Source organism: Microcaecilia unicolor, chromosome 9 (assembly GCF_901765095.1).
Source record: "Microcaecilia unicolor chromosome 9, aMicUni1.1, whole genome shotgun sequence".
Classification (NCBI taxonomy): Eukaryota; Metazoa; Chordata; class Amphibia; order Gymnophiona; family Siphonopidae; genus Microcaecilia; species Microcaecilia unicolor.
The window spans coordinates 205,211,346-205,229,365 of record NC_044039.1 but is presented as its reverse complement, the minus strand read 5'-3'; the positions used below and the strand labels follow the sequence as shown (position 1 = coordinate 205,229,365).

General features: G+C 46.3%; 1 protein-coding gene across 1 annotated transcript in view; it reads left to right on the top strand.

Annotated features, from left to right (window-relative positions):
• LOC115477106 (protein unc-79 homolog) overlaps positions 1 to 18,020 on the top strand; it is a 186,710-nt gene that overhangs the window by 137,635 nt on the left and 31,055 nt on the right. The window contains 2 exon segments of the mRNA XM_030213720.1: positions 8,926 to 9,015; positions 17,269 to 17,444. Of these exon segments, the coding sequence (XP_030069580.1) occupies positions 8,926 to 9,015; positions 17,269 to 17,444 (266 nt within the window).

The window sequence follows — 18,020 nt, the reverse complement described above, 5'->3', positions numbered from 1 at the left end:
TCAACCATCGGTAACTTTAGAATTATCGAACAATTACATATAGGGCCCTGTTCACTAACCGGCTCATTTTCGAAAAAGAAGGGCGGCCATCTTCCAATGCAAATCGGGAGATGGCCGCCCATCTCTGAAGGCCGGCAAAATCGGCATAATCAAAGCCGATTTTCGCCGGCCTCAACTGCAGTCCGTTGCAGGGGCGGCTAAAGTGTTAGGGGGCGTGTTGGAGGTGTAGCAAAGGCGGGACGGGGGCATGGTTAACAACACATGGCCGCCCTCGGCTGATAATGGAAAATAAGGCCGGCTATGACGAGCATTTGGCCGACTTTACTTGGTTCATTTATTTTTAGGACCAAGTCACAAAAAGGTGCCCTAAATGACCAGATGACCACCGGAGGGAATTGGGGATGACCTCCCCGTACTCCCCCAGTGGTAACCAGCCGCCTCCCACCCTAAAAAAAAACAAAACACATTTTTTGCCAGCCTGAAATGTCATACCCAGCTCCCTGACAGCAGGATGCTGGTCCCTGGAACAGTTTTAGGGGGTATTGCAGTGCACTTCAGGCAGGTGGACCCAGGCCCATCCCCCCCCCTACCTGTTACACTTGTGGTGGTAAATAGGAGCCCTCCAAAACCCACTGTACCCACTGTACCCACATGTAGGTGCCCCCCTTCACCCATAAGGGCTATGGTAGTGGTGTACATTTGTGGGGAGTGGGTTTTGGGGGGATATGGGAGGCTCAGCACCCAAGGGAAAGGCGCTATGTACCTGGGAACAATTAATGAAATCCACTGCAGTGCCTCCCAGGGTGTCCAGTTGCTGTCCTGGCATGTAAGGGGGGCCAGTGCACTATGAATGCTGGTCCCTCCCACGACCAAATACATTGGATTTGGCCAGGTTTGAGATGGCCGGCTTCGGTTTCCATTATCGCCGAAAACCGATGCCGGCCATCTCAGACCCGGCCAAATCCAATGCATTTGGCCGGCCCCAACCGTATTATTGAAACGAAAGATGGCTGCCCATCTTTTTCGATTATACGGTTCAGGACCGCTCTTTGCGGCACCGGCCAAATAGATGGCCGTCCATATAGATGGCCGGCGCCGTTTGATTATGCCCCTCCATGCCGCACTAGAAGCGCGTTTGCATTTTTAGTGCGCGCTAACCCCGTGGATACCCATAATATTCCTATGGGCCTCTACACAGTCAGTGCGTGCTAATTTAGAGCACATGCTAAAAACGCTAGCGCACCTTAGGCCTCCCACTTAGTCACCTCTCCCCTCTCCAGTCGGTTCAAAACTCTGCTGCCCGTGTCATCTTCCGCCAGGGTCGCTTTACTCATACTACCCATCTCCTCAAGACCCTTCACTGGCTCCCTATCCGTTTTCGCATCCTGTTCAAACTTCTTCTACTAACCTATAAATGTACTCACTCTGCTGCTCCCCAGTATCTCTCCACACTCGTCCTTCCCTACACCCCTTCCCGTGCACTCCGCTCCATGGATAAATCCTTCTTATCTGTTCCCTTCTCCACTACTGCCAACTCCAGACTTCGCGCCTTCTGTCTCGCAGCACCCTACGCCTGGAATAAACTTCCTGAGCCCCTACGTCTTGCCCCATCCTTGGCCACCTTTAAATCTAGACTGAAAGCCCACCTCTTTAACATTGCTTTTGACTCGTAACCACTCGCCTCCACCTACCCTCCTCTCCTCCTTCCTGTACATATTAATTGATTTGATTACTTTATTTTTTGTCTATTAGATTGTAAGCTGTTTGAGCAGGGACTGTCTTTCTTCTATGTTTGTGCAGCGCTGCGTATGCCTTGTAGCGCTATAGAAGTGATAAATAGTAATAGTCTCTTGTAACCAGAGCTAATATTGTGATGTCATAATGCCTCAGGCCACCAATAAGAGCCAACCTCATCAGTGATGTCACAATGGCTTGATTGTCCTATACTTAGCTTACTTTTATTACATAGCTCTTTGAGCAGGGACTGTCTTTCTTCTATGTTTGTGCAGCGCTGCGTACGCCTTGTAGCGCTATAGAAATGCTAAATAGTAGTAGTAGTAGTAGTAAACAGGGCCCATAGGGTTATCTAAATTTGAATACATCTCATGACAATGGCCTTGTCATTGACAAATACCATGAGTTATGTCATAACATTTTTGTATGTCCTACTTTAGCAACAATAATTAAGCGATTTGAAGAAGCATGCAGGGAAGAGAACAATATCGTAGCAATAACCAAGGCACTGAAGACAACAAATTAGAGCCAGTAATGTGCGGCTATATGGTCAGTGGCTAGAGAATTGGATCAAACAAACAAAATATTATATAAAAGGATGTGGATGAGTGGCCTAGTGGTTAAAGTGGTGGACTTTGGTCCTGGGGAACTGGGTTCAATTCCCACTTCAGGCACAGGCAGCTCCTTGTGACTCTGGGCAAGTCACTTAACCCTCCATTGCCCCATGTAAGCTGCAATGAGCTTGCCATGAGTGGGAAAGTGCAGGGTACAAATGTAACAAAAATAAAATAGATACTATTGGAGATTCTACATGGAATGTTGCCACTATTGGAGATTGTACATGGAATGTTAATGTTGCTATTCCACTAGCAACATTCCATGTAGAATCCTGCCCCTGCAGAGCAGCAACGTGGCTGCGCAGACTCACAGAAACAGAAGCCTGCGTGGCCACATTGGTGATCTGCAAGGGCCGACTTCTACATTCCATGTAGAATCTCAAATAGTAGCAACAGTGGAGGAGGAGTGGCCTAGTGGTTAGGGTGGTGGACTTTGGTCCTGGGGAACTGGGTTCGATTCCCACTTCAGGCACAGGCAGCTCCTTGTGACTCTGGGCAAGTCACTTAACCCTCCATTGCCCCACGTACAAATAAGTACCTGCATACAATATGTAAGCCGAAAGCCCGGGGTACTACTAACTTATCACTATATTTATATCAGAATGACACAGTAAGTCAGAATCTGTAATCCTATCCATATAAAGTGAAGTGGTGTCTATTGGGGTTGGACATTTTTCTTCTATGAATGCCGCATGAGAGTCAGGGACGGTAAAATCCTATGTTTGATTATGAATCGCTACGCACATACGAGCCGGGTAAAATATACAAATCTCGCATTGACAGCCTTGATCTTAGGCCTGTAAGCATGGAGTTGTTTATGGAGACTCGCAGTGTTCTTATTGAGATCCGGCACAAATAGCAATGTGTTACCTTCATACAATGAGATCGGATTTGTGCTCTTTGTATAATTTCAGTTACCTGAGTGTAACAAAGTAATTTATTGACCACAGGTCTAGGATATTTATCATTTTGATGTCGTCAAGTAGGAACGTGATGGTCACATTCAATTTCAAATCTTTAGAAGAGAGGTGTGGTAGCCGTGTTAGTCCACTTTTAAAGGTAATCAACAGAAATAAAACAAAATAAAACATGGAAAAGAAAATAAGATGATACCTTTTTTATTGGACATAACTTAATACATTTCTTGATTAGCTTTCGAAGGTTGCCCTTCTTCGTCAGATCGGAAATAAGCAAATGTTGGTAGATAACAGTATATATAAGTGAAACATCAAAGCATTTCAGTGACAGTCTAACAGGATAGGGGGTGGATGGGTGAGAGACAGGTAGATTTGGCTGGCAGACCTTGGCAATGAAAGATGAAGTTAGCCAAAGTCTGTATTTTAATTCAGGTTGTTAACGTTGGAAAGTGCCATGTATTCATTCTATATAACTTTGTAATATATTGTGGCATGTAGTGGCAAATAAGTATTTGACTGCTGCTCTATCAAGAAGAGAAGTCGTACCAAATACTTACTTGTCGAGAGAAGATGACTTCACATTATGTATCTAGACGGCTTTAACTCGAGTCCCTGAAGAAAGACTTTATGAAACCCGTGGAGTCAGGCATTTCAAGGGGAGGCCAATCAGTTGTCAAGCGATACGACAACATACTTTGATTCAGATAAGTTCACGTTTTGATTTAATTTTGAATAGAGCACTAAGGTGTTAGGCAATAGCAGATACAGAAAATTAAGAGAGACCCGATGAAAGAAGTGCTATACCACTTGGCAAAGAAATATATTGCCCCCCAAAAAGTGGTTTTTGCTGAGGGCTCTCTTTATCATATATATATATATATATATATATATATATATATATATATATATATATATATATATATATATATATATATATATATACATATTGTTTTGTTTTGTACACAATAGGAGACATCTGGAGCTGTATTGCAATTAGCCAGGATTATAAGCAGATAACGAATCTTGGTTTCTTGTTTTTGAGTTTCTCATGGTACCATAGACTAAGGGATTCATTTTGAGAAATACCATTGATGGTACCAGCCATCTAACTGAACAAAGATATGGCTGCTTTTTATGTGGTCCTGTCTGCTCAGTTCAGCATTCGTGCACAACACAACATCACCAGGACCGGCATATCTTCTGGCTCTGCCCTGACTCCACCCATGGTCCCCCCCTGGCAGTTACTGGACAACGCTGCAGTGGTCCGAGCAGACTCAGTGGCTCTGCCTGGTAAAGTTCTACTGAGTATCCACTTTAGGCTCAGAGATCAGAGTTTAAGCAGGCAGGAGGCTCTTCTGCCTGCATAAATCCAGCTGAATATCTCCCTTATAGTTTCTAGGAGGTTGGGGTGTCCTGCGTGCAGATCAGCATGACTAATGAGTTGTGACAGTGGCTTTTCCCTTCTTTAATCCTAACAGAGGGCAGTGGGATTTATTTCAGCTGGGAGAGAACAAAGTTTGATTTTTGAAAGGGTTTCACCACATGCACAAAATAGGGCAAACCATTTTGTAAGTCAGATTTGAAATGTAGAAAAGAAAGTGGGAAGCGTGTAATCTCCATTCCAGATAAGTGACACAGTTTGAGAGACAGGTTTTAGAAACTGATGAATGTTCGGTAAGACCGAAGGGCTTCTGTGTGCCGGAGTGTCAGCCCTTTGCCACTTCTCCATGTATATGAAAAACAACACATGGAGTTGGAATGCCTTTCTTAACTAAAGAAAGGGCAGAATATCAGATGTGTAAACAGAAAGAAACAAGGCAGATTTTCATAAGACATTATAGAATTCATTTTAAGATTTTCAGTTTGTCCCATAGAGTCTTTTAGTTACATCAGCCCTCTCCCCTGAAAGTAGGGTTACCATCTTTTGCCCTTCAAAAAAGAGGACACTTGCCCCGCCCATATCCCGCCCCATTTCACGCCCTCGCCCTGCCCCTTTCCTCACCTCTCCCCGCCCCTTGTCGCACCTCACCCCGCCCCCCTGTCGCATTTCTCTCCCCCCCCCGGTCACCCCCTCACCTCACCTCCCCTCCCCCCGGCCCTGTCACCACCTCTTCCCTTACGATCTTCCCTGGTGGTCTAGTGACTTCGGGGCGGGAAAGAGCCCCCTCTTTCCTGCCCGGCGCGCTGCTCTGCATCCTGTATGCTGCCTGTGACGGTCTCGGCGAGATTCAAAATGGCCACCGAGAATTGAAGCGGCCTCGCAAGACTTCAATTCTCGGCGGCCATTTTGAATCTCGCCGAGACCGTCACAGGCAGCATACAGGATGCAGAGCAGCGCGCCGGGCAGGAAAGAGGGGGCTCTTTCCTGCCCCGAAGTCACTAGACCACCAGGGAAGATCGTGAGTAAGGGGAGGGGAGGTCTGCTGCATGCATGCACGTCAGCCTGCCCATTTGTCCAGAAATCCGGACAAATGGGCAGGCTGGCGAAAACCCGTCCGGGTAAATCCGGACGTATGACAACCCTACCTGAAAGTGAAACTGTAAAGGAAAACCAGGCTTTATGTCAGCTGCAGGCCTTTCTGAACAAAGCAGGAAGCAGGTTAGAGGAATCGTCTAGTGGTTAATGCAGTGGACTATAAACCAAGGGATCCAGGTTAAAATCCCACTTCAGCTCTTTTTTTATAATACCTACTGTACTTCAGTGGCGTACCAAGGGGGGGGGGGCGGTGGGGGCGGTCCGCCCCGGGTGCAAGCCGCTGGGGGGGTGTCGCGGCGCGCGCCTGCTCTGAGTTCGCTGACTTCGCACGTTCGCTGCAGCTCCCCCTGCCCTGGAACAGGTTACTTCCTGTTCCGGGTCAGAGGGAGCTCCAGCGAACGTGCGAAGTCAGGGAACTCTGAGCACTGGCAGGCGCGCGCTGCGGCACCCCCCCCCAGCGGTGTTCACCCGGGGGGGGGGTTCTGTGCTGCATCGGGGGGGGGGGGGGGGGTGCTGCACCCGGGGGGGGGGGGGGCGGGGCGCTGCCCCGGGTGTCCGCCCCCCTAGGAACGCCACTGCTGTACCTAAATATATAAGACGCCTGTAAGCCTCAAGGCTATTGAAGTGGTGTACTTTCAGGTACAGTAGGTGTTTTTCAGTTCCTGGAGGGATCACATTTACAAAAAAAAAGAGTTATAGTGGGGTTTGAACCCGTGTCCTTTGTTTACAGTCCACTGGACTAATCACTAGGCTACTCCTCTGCTCTGTAGGGACTTCTGTGTGGCCATGTTTTTGAAAAAGATGCCAGTCAAATGTCCATGTCTCTGATTTTTATTTTTTGTCGATGAAAAGTTGGACATTTCACTTTGGAAAAATGGCTATTCATTTTGGACATTTTCAATGTAAAAATGTCCAAAATGACAGCCAGAGCTGTGAGTTGGACAGGTTTTTTTTGGATGTTATGCAAACTAAACCACTCAGCAAGGAGATCAAGTTTAGAGTACAGTCTTTTTGTGGACTTAGACGCTTTTTTTGAAAATGACCCTCTTAATCGATATTCAATTAAAGTATAGGCATAAGGGCAACCGTTTTGCAAATGGTAAAATGCAGTTTCTGCTATACAGCTTACTTGAAGGCTTGGCTTAACAGCTGTGATGTGAAGGGTAATTCTATACATTAACACTTAAAGATAGGTTGCCAATTGTGTGCATACGTTATACAGTTATAGCACTTACATGCATGATTGGGGCCATTAATTGGCAATTACACGCAAAAGTGCTAGATGGTATTCGTTAACATACACACCAAAAGCACTTAGCATGTAAGTGCGAGAGGAGTACAAACAGTGGCGGCCCTGCCATTAGTACCACCTGAGGCAGAGGCCTTCGGCAGCACTCTCCCCTTTCCTCCTCAACCCTCTTCCCCGTATTTTCCTTATTTCTTTCTTTTCCAAAAGGTGGTATTAACAGCAGCGGCAGCAATTCCCATAGGCTGCCCTGCCGCCGGCACTGGCCTCTTCTCCCAACTGCGGGCCCGCCTCTTGACCAAACTTCCTGTTTCCTCAGAGGCAGTACGTGCAGTAGAGCGAAGAGACCGGTGCCGGCGGCAGGGGCAGTCTTTGGGATTCGCTGCCGCTGCCTGCCGCTGTTTGGAAAAGAAGAAAATAAGGTAAGTGGCGTGGGGAAGAGGGTTGAGGAGGGAAGGTGAAGATGTCAGAACGGGCGGGGGCAGGGGGCGGCATCTCATCCCTGCCTCGGGTGGCAGATTGCCTTGGGCCGCCCCTAGGTGCAAGCATGGGTGGACTAGGGTGGATCATGGGTGTGTCTCTGAGATGCTCAGGTAACTTATAGAATACTATAGGCTATGGGTACTTCAGGGGCCAATTAGGTGCCAACGGTTACAACTGCCATTGACATGGCGCAACTGTGGTCACCTCAGTTTAGTCACACCCATGCCATTATATTAGCATTCTTTAATGGGATCTTGGTGCCAAGATGCCATAATGGAATTGACAATAACCTCCTAATGCTATAAAAGTCACCAAAAATTGCGTGCACAGATTTGGGTGTGCGTCTAATTTGCACACAAAATTTAATTGAATAACAAGCCAATTCGTGCCAATAATTGTTTTTTTAACAAGCAATTATTGGCACTAATTAGAATTAATTGGCATTTATATGGGTAAATTCCACGCCTAAATTTTACCTGCGGACAAAAAAAGGGGGCACAGAAATGGGAGGGTCATGGGTGTTTTGAGGCAGATTGGGAACATGGTTTTGAGTTAGAATATGGGGGCTACATGTATAAATTTAGGTGTGGGCATTTGCACCATGTTTTTCATTGATGCAAATGGTGTTGCTTAAATTTACACACGACCCCTGCGTGCAAGTGCTATTTCATAAACCATGCCTAACTTTAAGCATGGCTTATAGAATAGCGCATTTTTCGGTGCCGATTTTTGAGGTACCATATATAGAACCTAGCCCTAAGAGCATGACATGGGGGTGCCAATTTATAGTATTGCCACCTTAGGGGCCCTTTTACAGAACAGCGGTAAGCCCAACTTCTCGCTCTTCCAGGACTAATGCTGGTAGTAGTCTCGCCCCGAGCTCGCGCCATTTCCGGGGGAAAAAGAAAAACCTCGGAAATGGCTTGCACAGCGGTAACCCGATGGTAATTGAGCACCGCCATGCGCTGCCCAGTTCCCACTGGATTAGTATGGGAACCCTTATCACCACCTCAATGGGTTGCGGTAAGGGCTCCCCATCACATGGCCACATGGTAAGATTTCTCTTATCGCATGGCCATGTGTGTCTGGGGGCTTTTTTACCCACTGTGGTAAAAAGGGCCCTGGTGTGTGAGAAACACAGCCCCTGCCGCTAGTGCGGGGGCCCTTTTTCCCACAGCTTGGTAAATCCCTTAGATTTTTTTTTACAGAAGGATAGGTGTCAGGTATCAACGTGAGATTCCAGTGGAATTGAATTCCATAGCGTGGACACAAAGCAACAGTGGAAGAAATCCAAATATCCCCTCTTTTTATCCAAGTCCAGCCAAATACCCTTTTTTGCAGCATGGGAAAAAGAGGACACACTAGGAAACTCAAGACTGTTAACCATGTCCGTGGCTCAGGAATTCTGCACAATTGATACGTTGTGAATAATGTTGGTGCTTCTCTTTGCAGGGTGGAACAGCAGCGATGGAGTGCATGAGGCAGTATGTGGGAGATCTGTTGGATTTCATTGCTGATATGCACACGTTAACCAAATTAAAGGTAACTATAATCAGCTAAAAGACGATACAGTACTCAGCTGGATCAGAGCCATCCAACCCCTTGAAGCCTAGAAGCGGGTCTGACTTTCAGGGTAACCAAGTTATGCAAAATGCTCTTGTTCATAGACCTTGGGTAGGCAGATACTTTACTCTATTTCTTATGGATCGCAACATACCCAAAAGAGTTCAGTGCAATTTTACATATTAAGAAAAAGAAACCAGACATACAAGGAATAACAATATTAAACTATAGACTCACTTAGAAAGAGGCTTCCCCATCAACATTTACCCAATACATATCTTTCAAATAAATATGTTTTCAAAGCTTTAAGTACATAAGTATTGCCATACTGGGACAGACCAAAGGTCCATCAAGCCCAGCATCCTGCTTCCAACAGTGGCCAATCCAGGTCACAAATACCTGGCAAGATCCCACTTGTGACCTGGATTTGACCACTGTTAGAAACAGGGTGTTGGGCTTTATAGACCTTTGGTCTGTCCCAGTATGGCAGTACTTATGTATGTACTTATGAAAGAAAATTATCATGTAAGACCTAATTTCTCCTCATAGTACAATGGGGGGGGAGGGGGGGGGGGGGGGGGGGAGGGGAGAATTCCACCTCCAGGAATGCCTACATGTGATTTGTGTAAACAAATGTGTGATCTTTTTGGGCACACACTTTTTAGGCAGATATTCTGGGATCCCCAGAAGCCAAGCCGGTGGTGGGAGGCAGGGCTGGTGGTTGGGAGGTGGTGATAGTGCTGGGCAGACTTATACGGTCTGTGCCCTGAAAAAGACAGGTACAAATCAAGGTAAGGTATATACAAAAAATGGCACATGTGAGTTTATCTTGTTGGGTAGACTGGATGGACCTTGCAGGTCTTTTTCTGCCGTCATCTACTATGTTACTATAAAAGGCCTCTTTGCCATGTATAACAGGCTTTGCACATAGAAAAGCATTTATAAAATTATCCCCTTAAAAAATGTCCACGCAGGGGGCAGAAAACAGCTAATATTTTTCAGTGTTCATAGTATGTCACTGTATGAAGAGAAGATAAAAAGGGTGGAGAGGTGATTATAGCAAATATCCCTAGAAGTAGCCTAACCAGCTTATAATCAAAATAGTAAAACGCCTATATTGTGACCCAAATCGGGAGATAGACGTTTATCTCACAAAAACGAATAAAGCGGTATAATCGAAAGCCGAATTTGGACGTTTTCAACTGCACTCTGTCGTGGATGCGGACAAAGTTGATGGGGGCGTGTCGAAGGCGGAACTGGGGCGTGGTTATCGGCTGATCAGAGATAGGCGCCTTTCGCCGATAATGGAAAACAAAATATGTGTTTTTAGCGAGAATTTAGGGCACTTTTCCTGGACCCTGTTTTTCCACGAATAGGGCCCCAAAAAGTGCCCTAAATGACCAGATGACCACTAGAGGGAGTCGGGGATGACCTCCCCTGACTCCCCCAGTGGTCACAAACCCCCTCCCACCACAAAAATATGCCGTTTCACAACTTTTTATGTTCACCCTCAAATGTCATACCCACCTCCCTGGCAGCAGTATGCAGGTTACTGGAGCAGTTATTAGGGGGTGCAGTGGACTTCAGGCAGGTGGACCCAGACCCATCCCCCCCCACCTGTTACACTTGTGCTGGTAAATGGGAGCCCTCCAAACCGCCCCCCAAACCCACTGTACCCACATGTAGGTGCCCCCCTTCACCCCTTAGGGCTATAGTAATGGTGTAGACTTGTGGGCGGTGGGTTTTGAGGGGGATTTGGGGGGCTCAACACCCAAGGGAAGGGTGCTATGCACCTGGGAGCTCTTTTACCTTTTTTTTTGTTTTTGTAAAAGTGCCCCCTAGGGTGCCCGGTTGGTGTCCTGGCATGTGAGGGGGACCAGTGCACTACGACTCCTGGCCCCTCCCACGAACAAATGCCTTGGATTTATTCGTTTTTGAGCTGGGCGCTTTCATTTTCCATTATCACTGAAAAACAAAAACGCCCAGCTCACAAATTGTCGAATAAAACATGGACGTCTATTTTTTTCAAAAATACGGTTCGGTCCGCCCCTTCATGGACCCATTCTCGGAGATAAACGCCCATGGAGATAGACGTTTTTGTTCAATTATGCCCCTCTAAGGGTTAGAGCAGCAGGCTGAGAACCAGAGCAATCAGAGCTCAAATCCTGCTTCTTTCACCTTGGGCAAGCCCCCTTAATCCTCTGTTGCCTCAGATGCAGCTCAGACTGCAATCCCTCTGCGGACAGGGAAAATACCTACTTTACTTGAATGGTAACATACCTTGAGCTTGGATCAAGAAAGACAAGTCATTACTATACATCTAAATTCCAAATCCTTTTTCTGAAACAATTTTCTATCAAATTGCTCATCAAAAAAATTTGCAGAACAAGGAAATGCTCATGAAACTGTCTTCCAAGGATTAAAGGCTTGTTACTTTATACTATTACAAAGTGCTTTGCTCGTTCTCACTAAAAGATGCTATACAAAGTTCAAACATAAATAATAGCGGGTGACACTTTGTTATTGGATTAACTTCATATACACATTTGTGGCTAGCTTTACAGATATGTTCCCTACATCAAGCCAGTAAGACAATAGTACAGGGATGCTGAGCTTAAACAGAGCAGTGAGCCCTGCATGAGGTTACATCATGTGCTGTTACTACTCAGTAAAAGGTTTAGGGAAGGGGGAAGGGTTGAGAGAGGTGATAAGAGACAATAACATTTTATAGTTCCAAGCAGTGGAGTTCCTAGGGTGGCTGACACCCGGGGTGGATCGCCGAGGCGCACCCCCCCCCCCCGGGTGCAGCGCGACCCCACCCCCAGCGAAAAGACACCTCCCCCCCGGCGAAAGGACACCCCCTCCGGTGCATTTTTACCTGCTGGGGGGGGGGGGGGGGTGCCGCTTGCCTGTCGGCTTCGCCCGTTCCCTGCTCCCTCTGCCCCCGAAGTAACCGGGGCAGAGGGAGCAGGGAACGAGCGAAGCCGACAGGCATGCGGCACCCTCCCAGCGGCGTGCACCCGGGGCGGACCGCCCCCACCGCCCCCCTTGGTACGCCACTGGTTCCAAACATAGGCAGTCGGTGGCCCAACCGTTTGGTGAGGCTAAAGGGGGCGGAGTTAGGGGTGATGCCAGGGGTGGGGCTTATATCCATAATTGTCTGACAACACACAGAAAAAAAAATAAGTAAAAGTAAAATAGTCACAATTAATACCTTTTATTAAATTTAGATATTAGATATGTATCATATAAGAGGCCCATGCCTGATACTGGAAGAGAAGGTCTACGTCCTTATTAAACCCTTTTTATGTTTGTTCCTTAGTAACGTAACAAATAGTAGCAGATAAAGACCAAAATGTCAGTAGATGGTTATGTATGGGTCAATATATACACACCGCAGCCAGCATTTGGTTCAAAAGCCAGTTGCAGTATTTAAACAATTTCCGCCTCATGTTCTAACTGGCTGCTTGAATAGCACAGAATATTGGAGGTATCCCTCTCCCCAGTTACCCACTGAAGCGGTTCACATAAATAATCAGGTTTAAGTTTGCGCAGGAGGTGGAAGTGACCCGCCGTGCCGTTGTTCTCTTTCTTCTCTTCTTGCCTCACTGTGCCGGAACGGACTCAACAACCGGCTGGCAAAATTCAGGGAAAATCTACAACCGGCTCTTGCGAGCCAGCTCCAGCACACCACTGCCCCACAGCTAGGTTAACCATATGTCTGGTTTTACCCGGACATGCCCTCTTTTTGAGGACGTGGCCGAGCAACCGGGCGGGTTTTGCAGGCGGGCCTAGTGGTGTCCTATCCTCCCCTCCCCTTACTGTACTGCCCTGGTGGTCTAGTGACCTCTTTGGGGCAAGAAAGAGCCCCCTCTTTCCTGCCCAGAGCACCTGCAGACTGTTATTTACTGACTCCGGTCCTGGCGCCGATTCAAAATGGCCGCCGAGAGTTGAGGCGGCCTCGCAAGACTTCTGCAGAAGTCTTGCAAGGTCACGTTCAGTGGCCATTTTGAATTGGCGCTGATACGGGAGGGAGGGAGGGAGGGAGCAAGACAGTCTCTGCAGCCGTTCTGGGCAGGAAAGAGGGGGCTCTTTCCTGCCCCAAAGAAGTCAATAGACTACCAGGGCAGTACAGTAAGGTAAGGGGAGGGGAGGATAGGACACCCTTAGGGGGGTGTGATGGGGGAGCAGGGTGAAAGGGGTGGGGCGGTATGTAACAGGGGCATGGTGGAGGGTGTGGTGGGGTGTGGTGGGGGCGGGGCGGGGCATGTACCCTCTTTATGGGGGGGGGAAGCAAATATGGTAACCCTGACTAGACCACCAGGGTAGTACAGTAAGGTAAGGGGAGGGGAGAATAGGACACCCTTAGGGGGGTATGATGGGGGCGGGGTGAAAGGGGTGGGGCAGTATGTGACAGGGGTGTGGCAGGGCATGATGGGGAGTGTGTCGGGGGCAGGGCATGTGTCCTCTTTTGGGGGGGAGCAAATATGGTAACCCTAGCTTAGCTGAAATTGGGTGGCGGAGCAGTTGGGGGGAAGAGGGGGTGGTGGTTGGGAGGCGTGGATAGTGGAGGGCAGACTTATACGGTCTGTACCAGAGCCGGTGATGGGAGGCAGGACTGGTGGTTGGGAGGAGGGAAATACTGCTGGGCAGACTTATATGGTCTGTACCCTGAAAAGGACAGGTACAAATTCAAGGTAAGGTATACACATATGAGTTTGTCTTGGGCAGACTGGATGGACCATGCAGGTCTTTTTCTGCCGTCATCTACTATGTTACCCACAGCCGCCAAGGTCATAGAGGTTGTGACTAAAAAAAGAAATATCTGGCCTTCTCCAGGGTCACTGTAGTTTGGGTCATAACCATCGTCCTCCATACAGATCACCCCAGACTTTCAACTGGGCAACCACTCTTGATTGACCAGTAGTCATATTCATTTTCAGTTTTAATGTTGTGATTACTGGTCCATCCCTGGCCAAACTGGGCCATGCCAAATGGTAAGCAGTGACCCATCCAGCTCACACTTCCCAAGGAAACTCTCCATCCATACAAGGTGTAGTCCTAAGTGTTCCTAGGATTGATCAATCTTGGCATTTTGCTTCTTGCTGTTTTACTACTACTACTACTACTATTTATCATTTCTATAGCGCTACAAGGCATACGCAGCGCTGTATACTATACACAAAAAAGACAGTCCCTGCTCAAAGAGCTTACAATCTAGATAAGACAGGTAAACAGAACAATTAAGGGTAAGGGAATAATAGGTGAGGTTGAAGGACAGGGCAAGTGAGTAATGGTTAGGAGTCAAAAGCAGTGGTAAAGAGGTGGGCTTTAAGTTTGGACTTGAAAACGGCCAAAGACGGGGCTAGACGCACAGGCTTGGGAAGTCTATTCCAGGCATGAGGTGCTGCAAGACAAAAGGAACGGAGTCTAGAATTAGCAGTAGAGGAGAAGGGGACGGATAAGAGAGATTTATCTACAGAACGAAGTACTTGAGGGGGGCGTAGGGAGAGACGAGAGTGGAGAGGTAATGGGGAGCAGCAGAGTGAATACACTTATAGGTCAATAAAAGAAGCTTAAACTGAATACGGAAACGGATAGGGAGCCAGTGAAGTGACTTAAGGAGGGGCCTAATGTGAGCATAGCCGCAGTAAAGGGAAGAGGTAGGTGCTGGCGGCAGGGCAACGTATGGGAATCGCTGCCGCTGCTGGGTTAGAACGTGATGAAACAGGTAAACGCCGTGAATGGGGGAGGGGGCATCTCGGCCTTGGGAGGGTGGCATCTTAGCTCCGCCTCAGGCGGCATCTTGCCTTGGGCTGGCACTGTATGTACATAGTCCTGTACACTTTCACTTTTCTCATAGGTCGCTGTGGCCTGTCGGGATGTCAAAAGTAGATTCATTCCTTGTCATTCACTCTGAGGTTAAGCTGTGGTTTTCCAAAATCTACTTGGATTGGATTGGATTTATTGACTTGATATAGCAAAGGTTTAAAGCAGTTTACAATAAAAATTACTTGATGAAAACATTTTAAAAATATAATAGAAACTCAAAACAGCCTACTTTACAAATTTTTACACTGATACTATATCAATCTATACAAAAAATGTTTGATTTAGTTTTACTGTACACTGCCTTGAGTGAATTCCTTCAAAAAGGCGGTAAATAAATCTTAGTAAATAAAATAAATAAATAAAATTTAAAAAGCAAAAAAAAAACCTAGTGAAAATTGGTTTCATAAATCCAGGTCTTTAATGCTTTGCGAAAACCCAAATACTGGTCATAGTACTAACAGGTGGTGTGTTCCACATAAAAATCCCATATAGCTAAAATCTATTTTCCTTGTAGAAGTCAATTTAACCGCCTGAAGCAAAGGAAATTGTAATAAACAACGTTGAGAAGAATGCAAAAAAAAAAAAAAAAAAGCGCTGATGTTTTTGCTTAATGTGTCTGAAAGATATTTGGGAATATTCAAAAAAAGATCTTTAAAAACAATTGTCTTAAAAAGCCTCTTAAAAACAATTCTTAAACCCATTTAAACCTAGCTTTGGCCAGGTGCCTTGACCACAACCTCTGGTAGCAAATTCCACAGTTTGATTGTGTTTTGGGTGGAAAAAAATTATTTTCTTCAATTTGATTATGCCCATAGCTTTGAGAGGCAAACAATGCTGGTCTACTAGAAGATAAAGAGAACAAAGGCCTATTCCATTATGTAGCTTCCCACTATTCCTGAACCTGTGGGATAGTTGTGTCCATCAGCCAGCAGGTGGAGACAGAGAACTGAAAACTGAGCGGAGACATATCTTACTTGGATCAGTATTTTCTATTTCCAGCAGGTGGATGGACACACTTTTCAGCCTCTGGTTCTAAGTGTTTTGCTCCTGGTCCAGTTGGTCAACTGGATCCCAGTTGAGCTTTGCGGGTGGCTTGAGTCTGCAGAGTCATATCTGGAGATCCTCAGATCTCTGTCTCTGGTGCCCTCTGAATTTACTTCTTCCCTCCCTTCACCTGTCCCCTGTTTCCTGTGAAGCTCTCCTTTTCCATCACAACAACATTAATTTAGTCCTTTTGGCTCTTTAAAAGCCTCCTTTTGAGCCACTCCGGAAGGCTTCCTTGAAAGATCTTATGCTAAAGACAGCGTTCTTGGTGGTTGTTGCATCAGCACATAGGGTTTTGGACATTCAGGCTCTCTCTTGTTGGGATTCCTTTCTTTGCTTTTTGGAGGCAGGGGTCTCCCTGTGCATAGTTCCCTCTGTTCTTCCAAAAGTGTTGTCGGCATTTCATCTCAACCAATCTGTGGAGCTTCTGTCCTTTTGCAGAGAGGACAAAGAGGCTCAGTGTTCTTCCATGAAGCTTCTTGATGTGCGTAGAGTCCCCGTTAAATATCTGGAAGTCACGATTGAGTTTTGCAATGCAGAAAGACTGTGCTTTTTGGTAAGCAGAGGCTTGGCCTCATGGCTTCCAAACCTACAGTTGCTAGATTCCTGAAGGATCTATCATGTCAGCTTATTTGTTTGCAGGGAAGCAGGCTCCTCAAGCCTTGTGGGCTCATTCTATGAGGTGTACAGCGACATCCTAGGCGGAGACTACTATCTCCAGTGGATTTTGCAAGGCAGTGACGTAGTTGACGTTGCATACCTTTGCTGAGCACTAAAGGGTGGACATTTTGGCTCATTCGCAAGCCAGTTTGGGGGCTTTGGTCTTCAGGGCAGTGGTGCCAGGATTCCATCTACTCTAGGAATTGCTTTTGAACATCCCATATGTTCTAGAATAGTGGGAAGCTATGTAATGAAAGGAGAAATTACCTGATAATTTTCTTTTCATTAGTCCTTCCCACTATTCCAGAGGCCTGTCTGAGGTTTCTGAGATGTTTAGTCAGTGCGAAGTAATGGGTCAAATGATGACTGTCACCTTGCATGGTGCTTCCTACATATCTGCTGTTCTCTACAAGTTGTCCAGAGATAAGAGAGGTCCACACATATCTGGTTAGTGATAGGTTAGCGAGTTGTTTAAGGTTGTTGTGTTTATTCTGAGTTTCTCCTTACTGCTTGTCTACGTAAATACTGTGGAGCTGGACTGGATGCCAAGAGAGATGTGTCTCAGCTCAGTTTTCAGTTCTCTAGCTCCACCTGCTGGTAGATGGACACAAGTACCCCACAGGTTCTGCAATAGTGGGAAGGACTAATGGAAAGAAAATTATCAGGTAAGATCTAATTTCTCCTTTCTCCTTTCAGAGTCATATGAAGACTTGTTCTCAGCCATTGCATGAAGATACATTTGGTGGGCATCTGAAGGTTGGTTTAGCACAGATAGCTGCCATGGAAATCACACGAGGGAATCACAGAGATAATAAAGCTGTCATTCGATATTTGCCTTGGCTGTATCATCCTCCATCAGCAATGCAACAGGGGTAAGATCAGTTTTATTTGTATGACCAAGACTGGTATGTCAAGAAAATCTGCAAATAGTGCCAGGGATTTTATCAAATAAACTGAATTATAAAGAATACAGATGCATATGTTATTGATGAAGGAGTGGTTGATGGTTTAGAACAAGAACCTACAGTAGAAGAAATCATTTTTTGGCAGTATGTGGATACCCATTTGTAATTACATTGACCCTACACTGTAGAAGTGTAGTTTTGACTGTAACCCAAGCTATTAGTATCTAATTACTGGTGTAGCCAGTAGAGGAGTGTGGTAGCCGTGTTAGTCCACTCTTAAGGTTATCAATAGAAATCAAACAAAATAAAACATGGAAAAGAAAATAAGATGATACCTTTTTTATTGGACATAACTTAATACATTTCTTGATTAGCTTTCGAAGGTTGCCCTTCTTCGTCAGATCAGAAATAAGCAAATGTGCTAGCTGACAGTGTATATAAGTGAAAACATTCAAGCATTACTATGACAGTCTGACAGGGTGGGAGGAGGGGGTGGGTAGGAAGTATGCATGGGGACATCAAAGCATATCATTGATATTCTAA